Genomic DNA, 15,141 nt, shown 5'->3' on the forward strand with positions numbered 1-15,141 from the left:
CAGGGGCTGTCAGGGAGGAGCAGGGGCTATCGGGAAGGAGCAGGGGCTATCGGGAAGGAGCAGGGGCTATCGGGAAGGAGCAGGGGCTATCGGGAAGGAGCAGGGGCTGTCGGGAAGGAGCAGGGGCTGTCGGGAAGGAGCAGGGGCTATCGGGGAGGAGCAGGGGCTGTCGGGAGGGAGCAGGGGCTGTCGGGAAGGAGCAGGGGCTGTCGGGAGGAGCAGGGGCTATCGGGAAGGAGCAGGGGCTATCGGGAAGGAGCAGGGGCTATCGGGAAGGAGCAGGGGCTGTCAGGGAGGAGCAGGGGCTATCGGGAAGGAGCAGGGGCTGTCGGGAGGAACAGGGGCTATCGGGAAGGAGCAGGGGATGTCGGGAGGAGCAGGGGCTGTCGGGGAGGGGGGTGTATGTATCCCTCTGTTATCTTCTGCTGTTCTTCGCCAGAGGGGAGCTCCGACACAATGTTCTGGCCTTTGATGTGTGCTGTGCACTATGTGTAGGAGTGCCCCATATTCACTCTCCCCAGTGGCTCCACAAGGAACCTCACCACACAACTGCGCACGGTACAGCATAGCACATAACAACAGCACAGCATAGTACTACATAACAACAACACAGAACAACAACATAAAACAGAACAACAAAACAACAACATGGAACCACATAACAACAATAACAGAACCACATAACAACAACACAGAACAACATAACAACAACATAGAACAACATAGAACCAAATAACAAAAACAACATAGAACCACATAACAAAAACAGAACCATATAACAACAGCATACAACAACATAGAACCACATAACAACAAAACAGCACAGAACAACATAGAACCACATAACAACAACATAGAACCACATAACAACAACACAGAACCACATAACAACAACATAGAACCACATAACAACAAAACAGCACAGAACAACATAACAGCAGCATAGCATAGAACCACATAACAACATCACAGAACAACATAAGCACAACTGCACCTTGCAGCACAGCAGAAAACAATGTTGCAGAGTACCGTACACCAAATCCCACAACATTGTACCCAGCTATTATAGAACCAGTATAGCACCAGTTAACCTAGGGATTCTAGGACTCCGTATCCCCATGGAGACCAGACAACAGAGCCTAGAAGGGAACCAGGACAGAATAGTCCCGGGTTGGGAGGAGGAAGAGCCCACGGCCTACATTAGGTTTTTAGGCTGCTGAATACGTCACTGCATACGCATAACCCATATTAGCATTCTCGTGGGTGGCCAGTCAGAACAAGAGACTGATAGAGGAGAGGAAGAGATTAATATGGGTATGAAAGTAAGGATTGTTGATGGATCTTTCCTGGAACACCATGTCCTTTATGATTTCATTATGATTAGAGCTGTTGTAGCTTTCTACTCTTAACCTGGTGGTGATGGCCTGCTAAGGTTGAAAAACATCACACTCTCTCTAGCACCACAAAGAGACATTACATCCATATTTTTGGAACTTTCTAAACTCCTTTGAAAGTCCCTAAGAGATAGTCTCCACTCTGACTCCATTTTGAAATCCCAGTCAGCCTAGTCCTAGGGGATTGGGGGAACTAGCACATCAGAGCAGTTAGTGTGTTGTATAATCATGATAATAGATGGGATGTGATAGTGGACTGAGTATTGCTGTGTGTTTATACAGCCCTAGCTCCTGTGGACATGCTAATTGCTTCTGAGTAAGAGGAACACATTGGGTTGGTGTTGACCACCTCGTTAGTTCAGGCTTTAGTCCAGACCAGACCAGCGGAGCATCACACACTGGTGATGAACTCATCTTTTCCACTCGGTGTGTGTCTGTTTCTGTGTTTCTGTGTGTTTGTGTGTGTGTGTTATACTGTGGGTCACAAGCCCTTAACCAACAGTGCAGTTTTTAAGTAAAAAAATAGGTATTAGGTAAACAATAGATAAGTAAAGAAATAAAAAATAAACTGTAAAAAATAACAGTAGCGTGGCTATATACAGGTGGTATCGGTACAGAGTCAATGTGCAGGTGCACCGGTTAGTCAGGCTATTTGAGGTAATATGTACACAACTGTTGTGTCTTTGGCTATGCCAGATTAAGTGATATGACATGCTATTCTATAAAATAATTTATCCGTAATTAATATTACCTGATTGAGCTAATCATGTAAATGTAATTAACTAGCGACTCGGGCACCACTAAATAATATTTATAGAGCTGTTATCTTCCGAATAAACTCTTAAAGACCTAGTAATATTTTACATCAATAGCAGTCAATATTAATCGTCATCTTAGTTCAGTCTCATCTGAACGTTGTAAATTCTTGGTTATCTGCACGAACCCTGACTAACAAGTTGAACCAGCAATATAAAATTGGGTTTAATTATTTATTTACTAAATACCTAACTAATCACACAGAATTGCACATACACATAATTAAATCATAACTTGATTACAAATTACGTCATAAAGGAAAACGTCCCTAGAGGGCGGAACAGATATGACAGCTTGTTACACAAAAGAAAAGGGGCTGGGTTTGAGTGAAAGAGCGGGAAGACTGGTGAAGATAGGGCGAAGCTGTGCTATCGTAAATACAGTATCTTATGCATTCTAAATTACTGCCCATTTGGAAAAGAAAATGCAATAAATATTTACTCTGAGCTGCGCTTCGGTAGAGCTGCGCTTCATCATATACAGAAAAGTGACTTACTGTGGAGTGGCCTAAATTTAAGGACTTGACTGAATTTCTCTGTCCTCTCTCCTTGCTCTCTCTACAGACCCCGCCACTGTAATGAAAAGAGCTGCCTCCGGCAAAGGATCAATACCTCTGTGTGAATGTATAGCTAGAATTAGAAGGAATAAGATCACATTTAGACTCTATTGTGCAGGTGCTTTATTTGCATCACTGGGTAATCACATATTATGTATGGACTGCTGCAATGACAGTGTTCTCAGGATGTTTTGTGTTAAGACTCTGGCTCTGCTCTGTGAGGAACTCTTTTCTTTCAGAGAAATCTGTGGTATGGGGAATTTTCTTTATATCTGAAAGGTATTTCCGGCGACAAAGCCTGTACTTTTATTTGCTGCAATAATCATGATTGCTGTAATATATTTGAAAGTCCTGTGAACCCCTCAGAAGAAAGGCCAACGTACATCTTACGTCTTTCCCTCATTAAATCATCAACATTCTATTGTTTAGTATTTTAATAAACTTTTAATTTCATTTATAGTGACAGAGGGGTACAAAGAAAACAAAGAGTAGTCACATTAACCCTCCCTCCACCTGAAGCACTGACACAACGCATAATATTTTACCACGAACACTGCAGCAGAAGTGAACTCATTCTCTGATACTCTTTTGTTTGCATGAGGCTACAACACATCAAGTTTCCTAGGGAAGCTGTGAAGCCAGCTGTAGCCTATTGCATGATTGTGTTCATGAGTCTGTTATTAAAGGTGTCACACCCTGGGCTAAGTATTTTGTGTTTTTCTTCATGTATTGGGTCAGGCCAGGGTGTGGCATGGAGTTTTTGTATTGTGGTGTGTTTTGTCTTGGGGTTTTGGTGTGTATGTATTTGGGATTGTAGCTAGTGGGGTTATCTAGCAAAGTCTATGGCTGTCTGGAGTGGTTCTCAATCAGAGGCAGGTGCTTATCGTTGTCTCTGATTGGGAACCATATTTAGGCAGCCATATTCTTTGAGTTTGTCGTGGGTGATTGTCCTTAGTGTTGTTGTTCCTATTTCTTTACACAAGTATAGGCTGTTTCAGTTTTCGTTACGTTCTTTGTTTTGTAGTGTATTGTATTGATTCGTGTTACGTTTGTTTGATTAAACATGGATCGCAATCTACACGCTGCGTTTTGGTCCGACTCTCCTTCACCACACCTAGAAAACCGTTACAAAAGGTGTATGTTTACAGATTTTCATTAAATCATGTATGGCTACAAATATTGTATATACATTCCTTCATATGGGCAGAATATAGGCTTGTATACATTTGTTCATATGGGTATATAAACTGTGGCTCCTTGAAAGCGCCTCAGCTACAGCATTTGTCTGAAAGCGTAGCCTACACTATGTCGCCACGAATGCCGCCACGAAACCTGGAGATCGTTTTGAAGCACCACCGAATGGGTATTTAACTTTTTGGTAAAGAAATGCCGCTTCTGAAGCAGGGCTAAAGTCCATCACTAGGCAACCAGAAGTGTCAATTAAATTATCTCGAGCTGCCTACTCACAGCCCATTCACTCCTAAGAAAAGTTATTAGAAGTTTGTTTAATACAATGACTTACCAATACATGTAGTAGAAAGAAAACACATCTGTCTACCCAACCATAAAACAACTGCAGAAAAACTACACAACAGGATATCAATCAGCAACGTTTATTCCCCCACCCACACTCAGTCATGAAATTAAACAAACAAACAAGAAAAGGGCAGGATACTAAACCTTTATCTTCACACCCTCCCTCCCTCCCTCCCTCCGAAACGCACACATTTAATAGGATGCAGAAGAACAGCAGGAAAGGAAGTGTAGCTAGATTTAAATATTTCGTATATGTCAGTCTAGCAAGCCATCCAACTAACGTAAACTCGTACATCGCCTTGGTCCGTACAATTGCCCTTATTTTAGCACCCCAAAAAACGTAATATTTCCAGATCCACTGTAATGTCAATACCATTGTAAAGCACAATTTCTCCCCTTTCCAACAGAATTAATTACATGACCTAAACGCTGCCCGGCAAATGAGCCCCATCGGGTCTTTTTAAAAATGGCGGGTGGGGAAGCGAAACTAATGCATGATAGTGAGGAGAGATGTTGTGTGGGAAAATGGCTTTTTTTCACTCTCTGTCCAACTAATCACCTTATCGTCTCTAAAATGGAAATAAAACACCATAAAGAGTTTATACAATGTGTCATTACATACCTATTTGAATATTTGTGTGGAATTTGAATTGGGTTTTTAGGGTGGTGCTTCTAAGTGATCTTAGAAGTAAACAGCGGCTTTGAGAATGATGATGGCATGCAATGATGACTAGGTATCCCCCCTTACCCGTCACTGTCCATTTCTTGTTTTTAAAGGATGATAGAAGTGCTACACCTGGCGAAGAGAGATTGTAAGATAGAAATAGTTGCTTTATGCGTGCTGTACGTTACGACATGACTCGTCAAGATGTAACGGAACTTTTCTCCAATACTATAGAGCCATTACCATGTCGATCAACGCTTGAAGAGAAACCTAGTTCACACCCCCGATTTTGACGTCAACACAGTCGCTACAGTCCAACTCGTTTTCTTTGTAGCCTCGTTTGAATGTTGCGGTTGCCCACATTTGTACGGAATGGGGTGAGTTTACGTTAAAAACAACTCTCTCTAGACAATGTTTTGATTTGTTGCAAACGTTAGGTAGCTAACAAGCTAACTGGCTAGCCACCTAATATAATTATCAGAACATATCTGACAACGTTTTCAGTTTAACTGTAGACAACTTTTTATTCACCGTAATAGGAAAATTAACACATTACAAGGTCATTGCTAACAAATTATTTACAAGTATGGCGACCTGCTAACTTACAATCGTTGTCATGAAAGCAGTGCATTTCTGACGGCTATAGAACTTGCTCTCGCATCCGGTTACCATGACAACGATTGCAACAAAAATGTCAAAGTTGAATGTTCTTGCTTGGTTGCGGCAAGCAATGGCAATATAACATGCAAATGCAGCTTACATTGGGGAAAAAATGTGTCTGTTTGAAAGGGAGCCATATAAACATTGCCCAGTTCTTTTATGTTGTTTTTGTCAACATACTGCAAGTCCTATGTGAATTCCAATCCTGGTGTTGTGCCCCACATTCAGCCAAGGGGAAACAACAGACTGCTGCAACCTGATAGGCTGAATACAATACGCAGTGGAGGAAAAAGTACCCAAATGTCATACCTTAATAGAAAAAGTGAAAGTCACCAGTAAAATCCTACTTGAGTAAAAGTATTTGGTTTTAAATATACTTAAGTATCAAAAGTAAATGTAATTGATAAAATATACTTTAGTATTGAAAGTATAAGTATACATAATTTCAAATTCCTTATATTAAGCACACCAGATGGCACCATTTTCTTTTTCCCCCTCAACTAGCAGCTTCATTAAAAATTACCCACAAAAACACGAGTCTCAAGTCAACAGTGAAGAGGTGATTCCGGAATGCTGGCCTTCTAGGTAGAGTTCCTCTGTCCAGTGTCTGTGTTCTTTAACCCATCTTAATCTTTTATTTACATTGGCCAGTCTAGGATATGGCTTTTTCTTTGCAACTCTGCCTAGAAGGCCAGCATCCCAGAGTCGCCTCTTCACTGTTGGCATTGAGACTGGACAGAGCAACTCTGCCTAGAAGGCCAGCATCCCAGAGTCGCCTCTTCACTGTTGGCATTGAGACTGGACAGAGCAACTCTGCCTAGAAGGCCAGCATCCCAGAGTCGCCTCTTCACTGTTGGCATTGAGACTGGACAGAGGAACTCTGCCTAGAAGGCCAGCATCCCAGAGTCGCCTCTTCACTGTTGGCATTGAGACTGGACAGAGCAACTCTGCCTAGAAGGCCAGCATCCCAGAGTCGCCTCTTCACTGTTGGCATTGAGACTGGACAGAGGAACTCTGCCTAGAAGGCCAGCATCCCGGAGTCGCCTCTTCACTGTTGGCATTGAGACTGGACAGAGCAACTCTGCCTAGAAGGCCAGCATCCCAGAGTCGCCTCTTCACTGTTGGCATTGAGACTGGACAGAGGAACTCTGCCTAGAAGGCCAGCATCCCGGAGTCAATTCTTCACTGTTGGCATTGAGACTGGACAGAGCAACTCTGCCTAGAAGGCCAGCATCCCAGAGTCGCCTCTTCACTGTTGGCATTGAGACTGGACAGAGCAACTCTGCCTAGAAGGCCAGCATCCCAGAGTCGCCTCTTCACTGTTGGCATTGAGACTGGACAGAGCAACTCTGCCTAGAAGGCCAGCATCCCAGAGTCGCCTCTTCACTGTTGGCATTGAGACTGGACAGAGCAACTCTGCCTAGAAGGCCAGCATCCCAGAGTCGCCTCTTCACTGTTGGCATTGAGACTGGACAGAGCAACTCTGCCTAGAAGGCCAGCATCCCAGAGTCGCCTCTTCACTGTTGGCATTGAGACTGGACAGAGCAACTCTGCCTAGAAGGCCAGCATCCCAGAGTCGCCTCTTCACTGTTGGCATTGAGACTGGACAGAGCAACTCTGCCTAGAAGGCCAGCATCCCAGAGTCGCCTCTTCACTGTTGGCATTGAGACTGGACAGAGCAACTCTGCCTAGAAGGCCAGCATCCCAGAGTCGCCTCTTCACTGTTGGCATTGAGACTGGACAGAGCAACTCTGCCTAGAAGGCCAGCATCCCAGAGTCGCCTCTTCACTGTTGGCATTGAGACTGGACAGAGCAACTCTGCCTAGAAGGCCAGCATCCCAGAGTCGCCTCTTCACTGTTGGCATTGAGACTGGACAGAGCAACTCTGCCTAGAAGGCCAGCATCCCAGAGTCGCCTCTTCACTGTTGGCATTGAGACTGGACAGAGCAACTCTGCCTAGAAGGCCAGCATCCCAGAGTCGCCTCTTCACTGTTGGCATTGAGACTGGACAGAGCAACTCTGCCTAGAAGGCCAGCATCCCAGAGTCGCCTCTTCACTGTTGGCATTGAGACTGGACAGAGCAACTCTGCCTAGAAGGCCAGCATCCCAGAGTCGCCTCTTCACTGTTGGCATTGAGACTGGACAGAGAAACTCTGCCTAGAAGGCCAGCATCCCAGAGTCGCCTCTTCACTGTTGGCATTGAGACTGGACAGAGGAACTCTGCCTAGAAGGCCAGCATCCCAGAGTCGCCTCTTCACTGTTGGCATTGAGACTGGACAGAGAAACTCTGCCTAGAAGGCCAGCATCCCAGAGTCGCCTCTTCACTGTTGACGTTGAGACTGGACAGAGCAACTCTGCCGAGAAGGCCAGCATCCCAGAGTCGCCTCTTCACTGTTGACGTTGAGACTGGACAGAGCAACTCTGCCTAGAAGGCCAGCATCCCAGAGTCGCCTCTTCACTGTTGGCATTGAGACTGGACAGAGGAACTCTGCCTAGAAGGCCAGCATCCCAGAGTCGCCTCTTCACTGTTGGCATTGAGACTGGTGTTTTGCGGATACTATTTAATGAAACTGCCAGCTGAGGACTTGTGAGGCATCTGTTTCTCAAACTAGACACTCTAATGTACTTGTCCTATTGCTCAGTTGTGCACTGTGGCTCCCACTCCCCTTTCTATTCTAGGTAGAGCCAATTTGCGCTGTTCTGTGAAGGGAGAAGAGCACAGAGTTGTACGAGATCCTCAGTTTCTGGTCAATTTCTCGCATGGAATAGCCTTCATTTCTCAGAATAAGAATAGACTGACGAGTTTCAGAAGAAAGATCTTTGTTTCTGGCCATTTTGAGCCTGTAATCAAACCCACAAATGCTGATGCTCCTGATACTCAACTAGTCTAAAGAAGGCCAGTTTTATTGCTTCTTTAATCAGAACGACAGTTTTCATCTGTGCTAACATAATTGCAAAAGTTTTCTAATGATTGCAAAGGTTTTCTAATAATAAACTTGGATTAGCTAACACAATGTGCCATTGGAACACAGGAGTGGTTGCTGATAATGGGCCTCTGTATTCCTATGTAGATATTCCATTCAAAATCAGCTGTTTCCAGCTACAGTAGTCATTTACAACATTAACAATGTCTACACTGTATTTCTGATCAATTTGATGTCATTTTAATGGACAAAATGTTTTTTCTTTCAAAAACAAGGACATTTCTAAGTGACCCCAAACGTTATTTTTTTTAAATGCTGCAGCACCCCCACTTCCCGCAGCTATGGTAAACACTGCTGCTGCTGTTGGGATCCAGGGATCCAGAGGGGATTGATGGAGGAAAGACGTGCCAAGTGCAAGACTGCACTCTGCTGCTGCAGATTGATAGAAAAAGGGGGTAAAAGTAGGTCAAAGAGAGAGAAAGAGACAAAGGGAGTGAGAGAGGGAGAGGATGAGGGGTATGCCTTGGAAGCCTATTTTTTTTTGATTCTCCTGCATTTGAAATGGAAAATCCCCCCACCGTGTTCCAGTGTCAATCCTGTGGAAGGAATAGCTGCCAATTAAGAACTACTTTCTCATGAGTTAAACCTAATTCAGATGTAAATGTCGAGGGCCAGTTGTCGAGCTCGGCTGAAAGTGGTGGAGGAAAGGGAGATTCATCGAGATGAGATGACACTGCAGAAGCAGGCTCCGCTCTGATATACTGATATCAATGACATCATCATCACTGCTCGGGAGCTGAGTGGGCGATGCATGACTGTAAGGATAGGTCATTCAGTATTTTGAGAGTCAGTTGACCCAGCCAGCTGTCATATTTTATATATGAGTTATAAGTGTGTAATAGATGTAGGGCCATCAGGACTCATAATCCAATCACAGCTATACTGGTTTGATGGAGACTATATCAGATCACGCCTGCTGAGACGGGCAGTGTCCCACTTCAACTGGATAGTCTAGGCTTAGAACAACTGTGTCCTATTTGGTTTTACATTTCTTGATGCATTTTAATTTGTCTGTCTGTCGTTACAGTCATGCAGTCTAAGACGTCAGAAAAATAAAATGTATTAGCCGCTGATATTGTACAATCTATTGCATTATTTGTTTTTGCCATTAGGATTAAATTGCATTTTGATGTGGTAGGTAATTTGACCTGTTTTAGACCTCTATTTAACATTAATTGACCCCTGACATCTAAGGGTGGTTGACCGTTGCATAACAGTGGCATTTAAAATACATCTCAACACTTCTGCCAAGTGTTATAATCAGAGTGATGAGTTTACAAGGCCAGTGTTATGAGAGGGAGGGTGAGAGATGCACTGTTACAATACAACCAGCAGAGGGCAGCATAAGGCACCAATGTCTCTGCAGCAGAAAGTTTATCTTTACATCCTTTTTATGGTACAGTTTTATTTTCTGCATATATGAAAGACTGTTAAAGAGGGCTGAACTTCCTGATTTAGCCTTGGTTTCAATTGTCCTTATTAGGAAATGCGACAGAATGAGATTTGTGTTTTTGAGGTGTTCTTTAATGTGTGTGTGTGTGTGTGTGTGTGTGTGCGCGTGCGTGCGTGTTCGAATGTGGGAAGCGTTTGTACTTTCACTCAGCCAAAACATTACAAAGTTAGTCACTCACCCTTTTAGATAACTTGGAACAGTCTAACCAGGTCTTGTATCTGGAAAGTAGCCGAGACTAGCTAGCAAATTTATATAGCCAATTAGCTTCAGCAGGCCAGAGTGATCTATGGGGCTAGTTAGGGACTCTAAAAAAATTACACAATGTAAATGGACCAATATTTACATGTTGCACACCTTTTAGTTGTCTCATTAAATGCTTTCAATATTTATTATACATTTTTACAATTTATAGTTGGTTTGAGGTTTTAAGTCATTGAAATTTGGAGCTATTACATTTTGTAATTTACTGATGGTCTCTAACTTGCCCATAGGGATATTCAATATCAAACTAAATTAACTATGGGCGTCATGATCCAGTCATGTGCAGCTGCTCTCTGAATTTATGATTACTTCGGTAATGTGGGCTGGATTTAAATACACCCAACCCAAGGAAAACTATTACGGTGACATTTTATTCCCTTACATATTTCTTTCCCTTAATTATCTCGTGAATTTGTGTTTTGGACGGGATTGACTTTATGACAAAAAATATTCTATTTACATTATATAGTCAATTATGACACTAGAATAAATGTTTCTGACTCATATCGATGCCTCATAGGCACATTTCAAAACGAGAAGTTGCTTATTACGTTCAGTTGCTCTTTTACCCTATTTCAGGTTGTTTCTTCACTTCACATTTCCCCTGTTCTCACCCTTTATCGCTCTTCTTCTTTCCTGTTGCTCCTCTTCCTCTCTTCTGTATCTCTTCTTCGTCTCTCCTTCCTCTCCTTCTCATTTCCCCTCATTATTCCAGGGTGAAAGGGGTTAGTGTCATTGGACCAGTTTGCAGTGCACAGAGAAGTTGGTGTGTTGTATACAGGTCAGGTACACTCAGGATGTTTGTGTATGGGGGGGGGGGGGGGGGGGGCAGAGTGGCCCAGACAGCACTTCTACAGAACATTACATTACCATTCTCCACAGGTCCTTCAGTGTTTATGTGTGTGTGTGTGTCCTCTCACCGTCGTCATCACTCCTCTAATACGACTGGTCCGTCTCTTTCTTTCTCTCCTCACAGACTCCTTGACATCTCTTCTCCCTACAGTTCTCTTTTCATCCATTCGTCCTTCCATCCGCCTGTGGACCTACAGATATGCGACATGCTCCATGGAGATTGCTGTAGATGGCTGAAGAGCTGTGTACTGGCTGGTTTCGCATTGTTGCAGGTACGACTACCTCTCTCTTTCCTCACCTATCTGTCAACTTCCTCTGTATAAATGTGTCTGGGGGTATTCCAGTACTGCACTGTGTGCGATGTGGTGCTTTCAAGTATTTGTGTTCTATAGTTCAGTTGTGTGCGTTCGTTTATGTATGTTTGAGTTTATTTATATTTTTACGGGGACAGCGCACATTATTCAACGTTTCAGTAAAAGTGCCGGTTTTTGCCAGCCGGCTAATTTTCAACCTCAGACCCTGAATACATGTATACATACCCCTCCACGTGTACCCGTTACTCTGTGAGTTGTGTGTGTGTATACATACCCCTCCACGTGTACCCGTTACTCTGTGAGTTGTGTGTGTATACATACCCCTCCACGTGTACCCGTTACTCTGTGAGTTGTGTGTGTATACATACCCCTCCACGTGTACCCATTACTCTGTGAGTTGTGTGTGTGTATACATACCCCTCCACGTGTACCCGTTACTCTGTGAGTTGTGTGTGTATACATACCCCTCCATGTGTACCCGTTACTCTGTTAGTTGTGTGTGTGTGTACATACCCCTCCACGTGTACCCGTTACTCTGTGAGTTGTGTGTGTATACATACCCCTCCACGTGTACCCGTTACTCTGTGAGTTGTGTGTGTGTATACATATCCCTCCACATGTACCCGTTACTCTGTGAGTTGTGTGTGTGTATACATACCCCTCCACGTGTACCCGTTACTCTGTGAGTTGTGTGTGTATACATACCCCTCCACGTGTACCCGTTACTCTGTGAGTTGTGTGTGTGTATACATACACTCCATGTGTACCCGTTACTCTGTTAGTTGTGTGTGTGTGTATACATACCCCTCCATGTGTACCCGTTACTCTGTTAGTTGTGTGTGTGTATACATACCCCTCCACGTGTACCCGTTACTCTGTGAGTTGTGTGTGTGTATACATACCCCTCCATGTGTACCCGTTACTCTGTGAGTTGTGTGTGTGTATACATACCCCTCCATGTGTACCCGTTACTCTGTGAGTTGTGTGTGTATACATACCCCTCCACGTGTACCCGTTACTCTGTGAGTTGTGTGTGTATACATACCCCTCCACGTGTACCTGTTACTCTGTGAGTTGTGTGTGTGTATACATACCCCTCCATGTGTACCCGTTACTCTGTGAGTTGTGTGTGTGTATACATACCCCTCCATGTGTACCCGTTACTCTGTGAGTTGTGTGTGTATACATACCCCTCCATGTGTACCCGTTACTCTGTTAGTTGTGTGTGTGTATACATACCCCTCCACGTGTACTCGTTACTCTGTGAGTTGTGTGTGTATACATACCCCTCCACGTGTACCCGTTACTCTGTGAGTTGTGTGTGTATACATACCCCTCCACGTGTACCTGTTACTCTGTGAGTTGTGTGTGTGTATACATACCCCTCCATGTGTACCCGTTACTCTGTGAGTTGTGTGTGTGTATACATACCCCTCCATGTGTACCCGTTACTCTGTGAGTTGTGTGTGTATACATACCCCTCCATGTGTACCCGTTACTCTGTGAGTTGTGTGTGTGTATACATACCCCTCCATGTGTACCCGTTACTCTATTAGTTGTGTGTGTATACATACCCCTCCACGTGTACCCGTTACTCAGTGAGTTGTGTGTGTGTATACATACCCCTCCATGTGTACCCGTTACTCTGTGAGTTGTGTGTGTATACATACCCCTCCACGTGTACCCGTTACTCTGTGAGTTGTGTGTGTGTATACATACCCCTCCACATGTACCCGTTACTATGTGAGTTGTGTGTGGAAACATACCCCTCCACGTGTACCCGTTACTCTGTGAGTTGTGTGTGTATACATACCCCTCCACGTGTACCCGTTACTCTGTGAGCTGTGTGTGAAAACATACCCATCCACGTGTACCCGTTACTCTGTGAGTTGTGTGTGTATACATACCCCTCCATGTGTACCCGTTACTCTGTGAGTTGTGTGTGTATACATGCCCCTCCATGTGTACCCGTTACTCTGTTAGTTGTGTGTGTGTGTACATACCCCTCCACGTGTACCCGTTACTCTGTGAGTTGTGTGTGTATACATACCCCTCCACGTGTACCCGTTACTCTGTGAGTTGTGTGTGTGTATACATATCCCTCCACATGTACCCGTTACTCTGTGAGTTGTGTGTGTGTATACATACCCCTCCACGTGTACCCGTTACTCTGTGAGTTGTGTGTGTATACATACCCCTCCACGTGTACCCGTTACTCTGTGAGTTGTGTGTGTGTATACATACACTCCATGTGTACCCGTTACTCTGTTAGTTGTGTGTGTGTGTATACATACCCCTCCATGTGTACCCGTTACTCTGTTAGTTGTGTGTGTGTATACATACCCCTCCACGTGTACCCGTTACTCTGTGAGTTGTGTGTGTGTATACATACCCCTCCATGTGTACCCGTTACTCTGTGAGTTGTGTGTGTGTATACATACCCCTCCATGTGTACCCGTTACTCTGTGAGTTGTGTGTGTGTATACATACCCCTCCATGTGTACCCGTTACTCTGTTAGTTGTGTGTGTGTGTATACATACCCCTCCACGTGTACCCGTTACTCTGTGAGTTGTGTGTGTATACATACCCCTCCACGTGTACCCGTTACTCTGTGAGTTGTGTGTGTATACATACCCCTCCACGTGTACCTGTTACTCTGTGAGTTGTGTGTGTGTATACATACCCCTCCATGTGTACCCGTTACTCTGTGAGTTGTGTGTGTGTATACATACCCCTCCATGTGTACCCGTTACTCTGTGAGTTGTGTGTGTATACATACCCCTCCATGTGTACCCGTTACTCTGTTAGTTGTGTGTGTGTATACATACCCCTCCACGTGTACCCGTTACTCTGTGAGTTGTGTGTGTATACATACCCCTCCACGTGTACCCGTTACTCTGTGAGTTGTGTGTGTATACATACCCCTCCACGTGTACCTGTTACTCTGTGAGTTGTGTGTGTGTATACATACCCCTCCATGTGTACCCGTTACTCTGTGAGTTGTGTGTGTGTATACATACCCCTCCATGTGTACCCGTTACTCTGTGAGTTGTGTGTGTATACATACCCCTCCATGTGTACCCGTTACTCTGTGAGTTGTGTGTGTGTATACATACCCCTCCATGTGTACCCGTTACTCTATTAGTTGTGTGTGTATACATACCCCTCCACGTGTACCCGTTACTCAGTGAGTTGTGTGTGTGTATACATACCCCTCCATGTGTACCCGTTACTCTGTGAGTTGTGTGTGTATACATACCCCTCCACGTGTACCCGTTACTCTGTGAGTTGTGTGTGTGTATACATACCCCTCCACATGTACCCGTTACTATGTGAGTTGTGTGTGGAAACATACCCCTCCACGTGTACCCGTTACTCTGTGAGTTGTGTGTGTATACATACCCCTCCACGTGTACCCGTTACTCTGTGAGCTGTGTGTGAAAACATACCCCTCCACGTGTACCCGTTACTCTGTGAGTTGTGTGTGTATACATACCCCTCCATGTGTACCCGTTACTCTGTGAGTTGTGTGTGTATACATGCCCCTCCATGTGTACCCGTTACTCTGTGAGCTGTGTGTGTATACATACCCCTCCACGTGTACCCGTTACTCTGTGAGTTGTGTGTGTGTATACATACCCCTCCACATG

General features: G+C 44.4%; 1 protein-coding gene across 4 annotated transcripts in view; it reads left to right on the top strand.

Moving 5' to 3' along the window:
* The window catches only part of LOC109903041 (SH3-containing GRB2-like protein 3-interacting protein 1), a 213,007-nt gene that overhangs the window by 3,955 nt on the left and 193,911 nt on the right, over window positions 1–15,141 (top strand). For all 4 annotated transcript variants that reach the window (XM_031785653.1, XM_031785649.1, XM_031785650.1 and 1 more), the window contains exon 2: window positions 11,301–11,448. In XM_031785653.1, coding sequence (XP_031641513.1) covers window positions 11,406–11,448 — 43 coding nt within the window. In that variant the 5' untranslated portion in view covers window positions 11,301–11,405. The remainder of the gene's footprint in view (window positions 1–11,300; window positions 11,449–15,141) is intronic.

This window comes from Oncorhynchus kisutch, linkage group LG13 (assembly GCF_002021735.2).
Source record: "Oncorhynchus kisutch isolate 150728-3 linkage group LG13, Okis_V2, whole genome shotgun sequence".
Taxonomy (NCBI): Eukaryota; Metazoa; Chordata; class Actinopteri; order Salmoniformes; family Salmonidae; genus Oncorhynchus; species Oncorhynchus kisutch.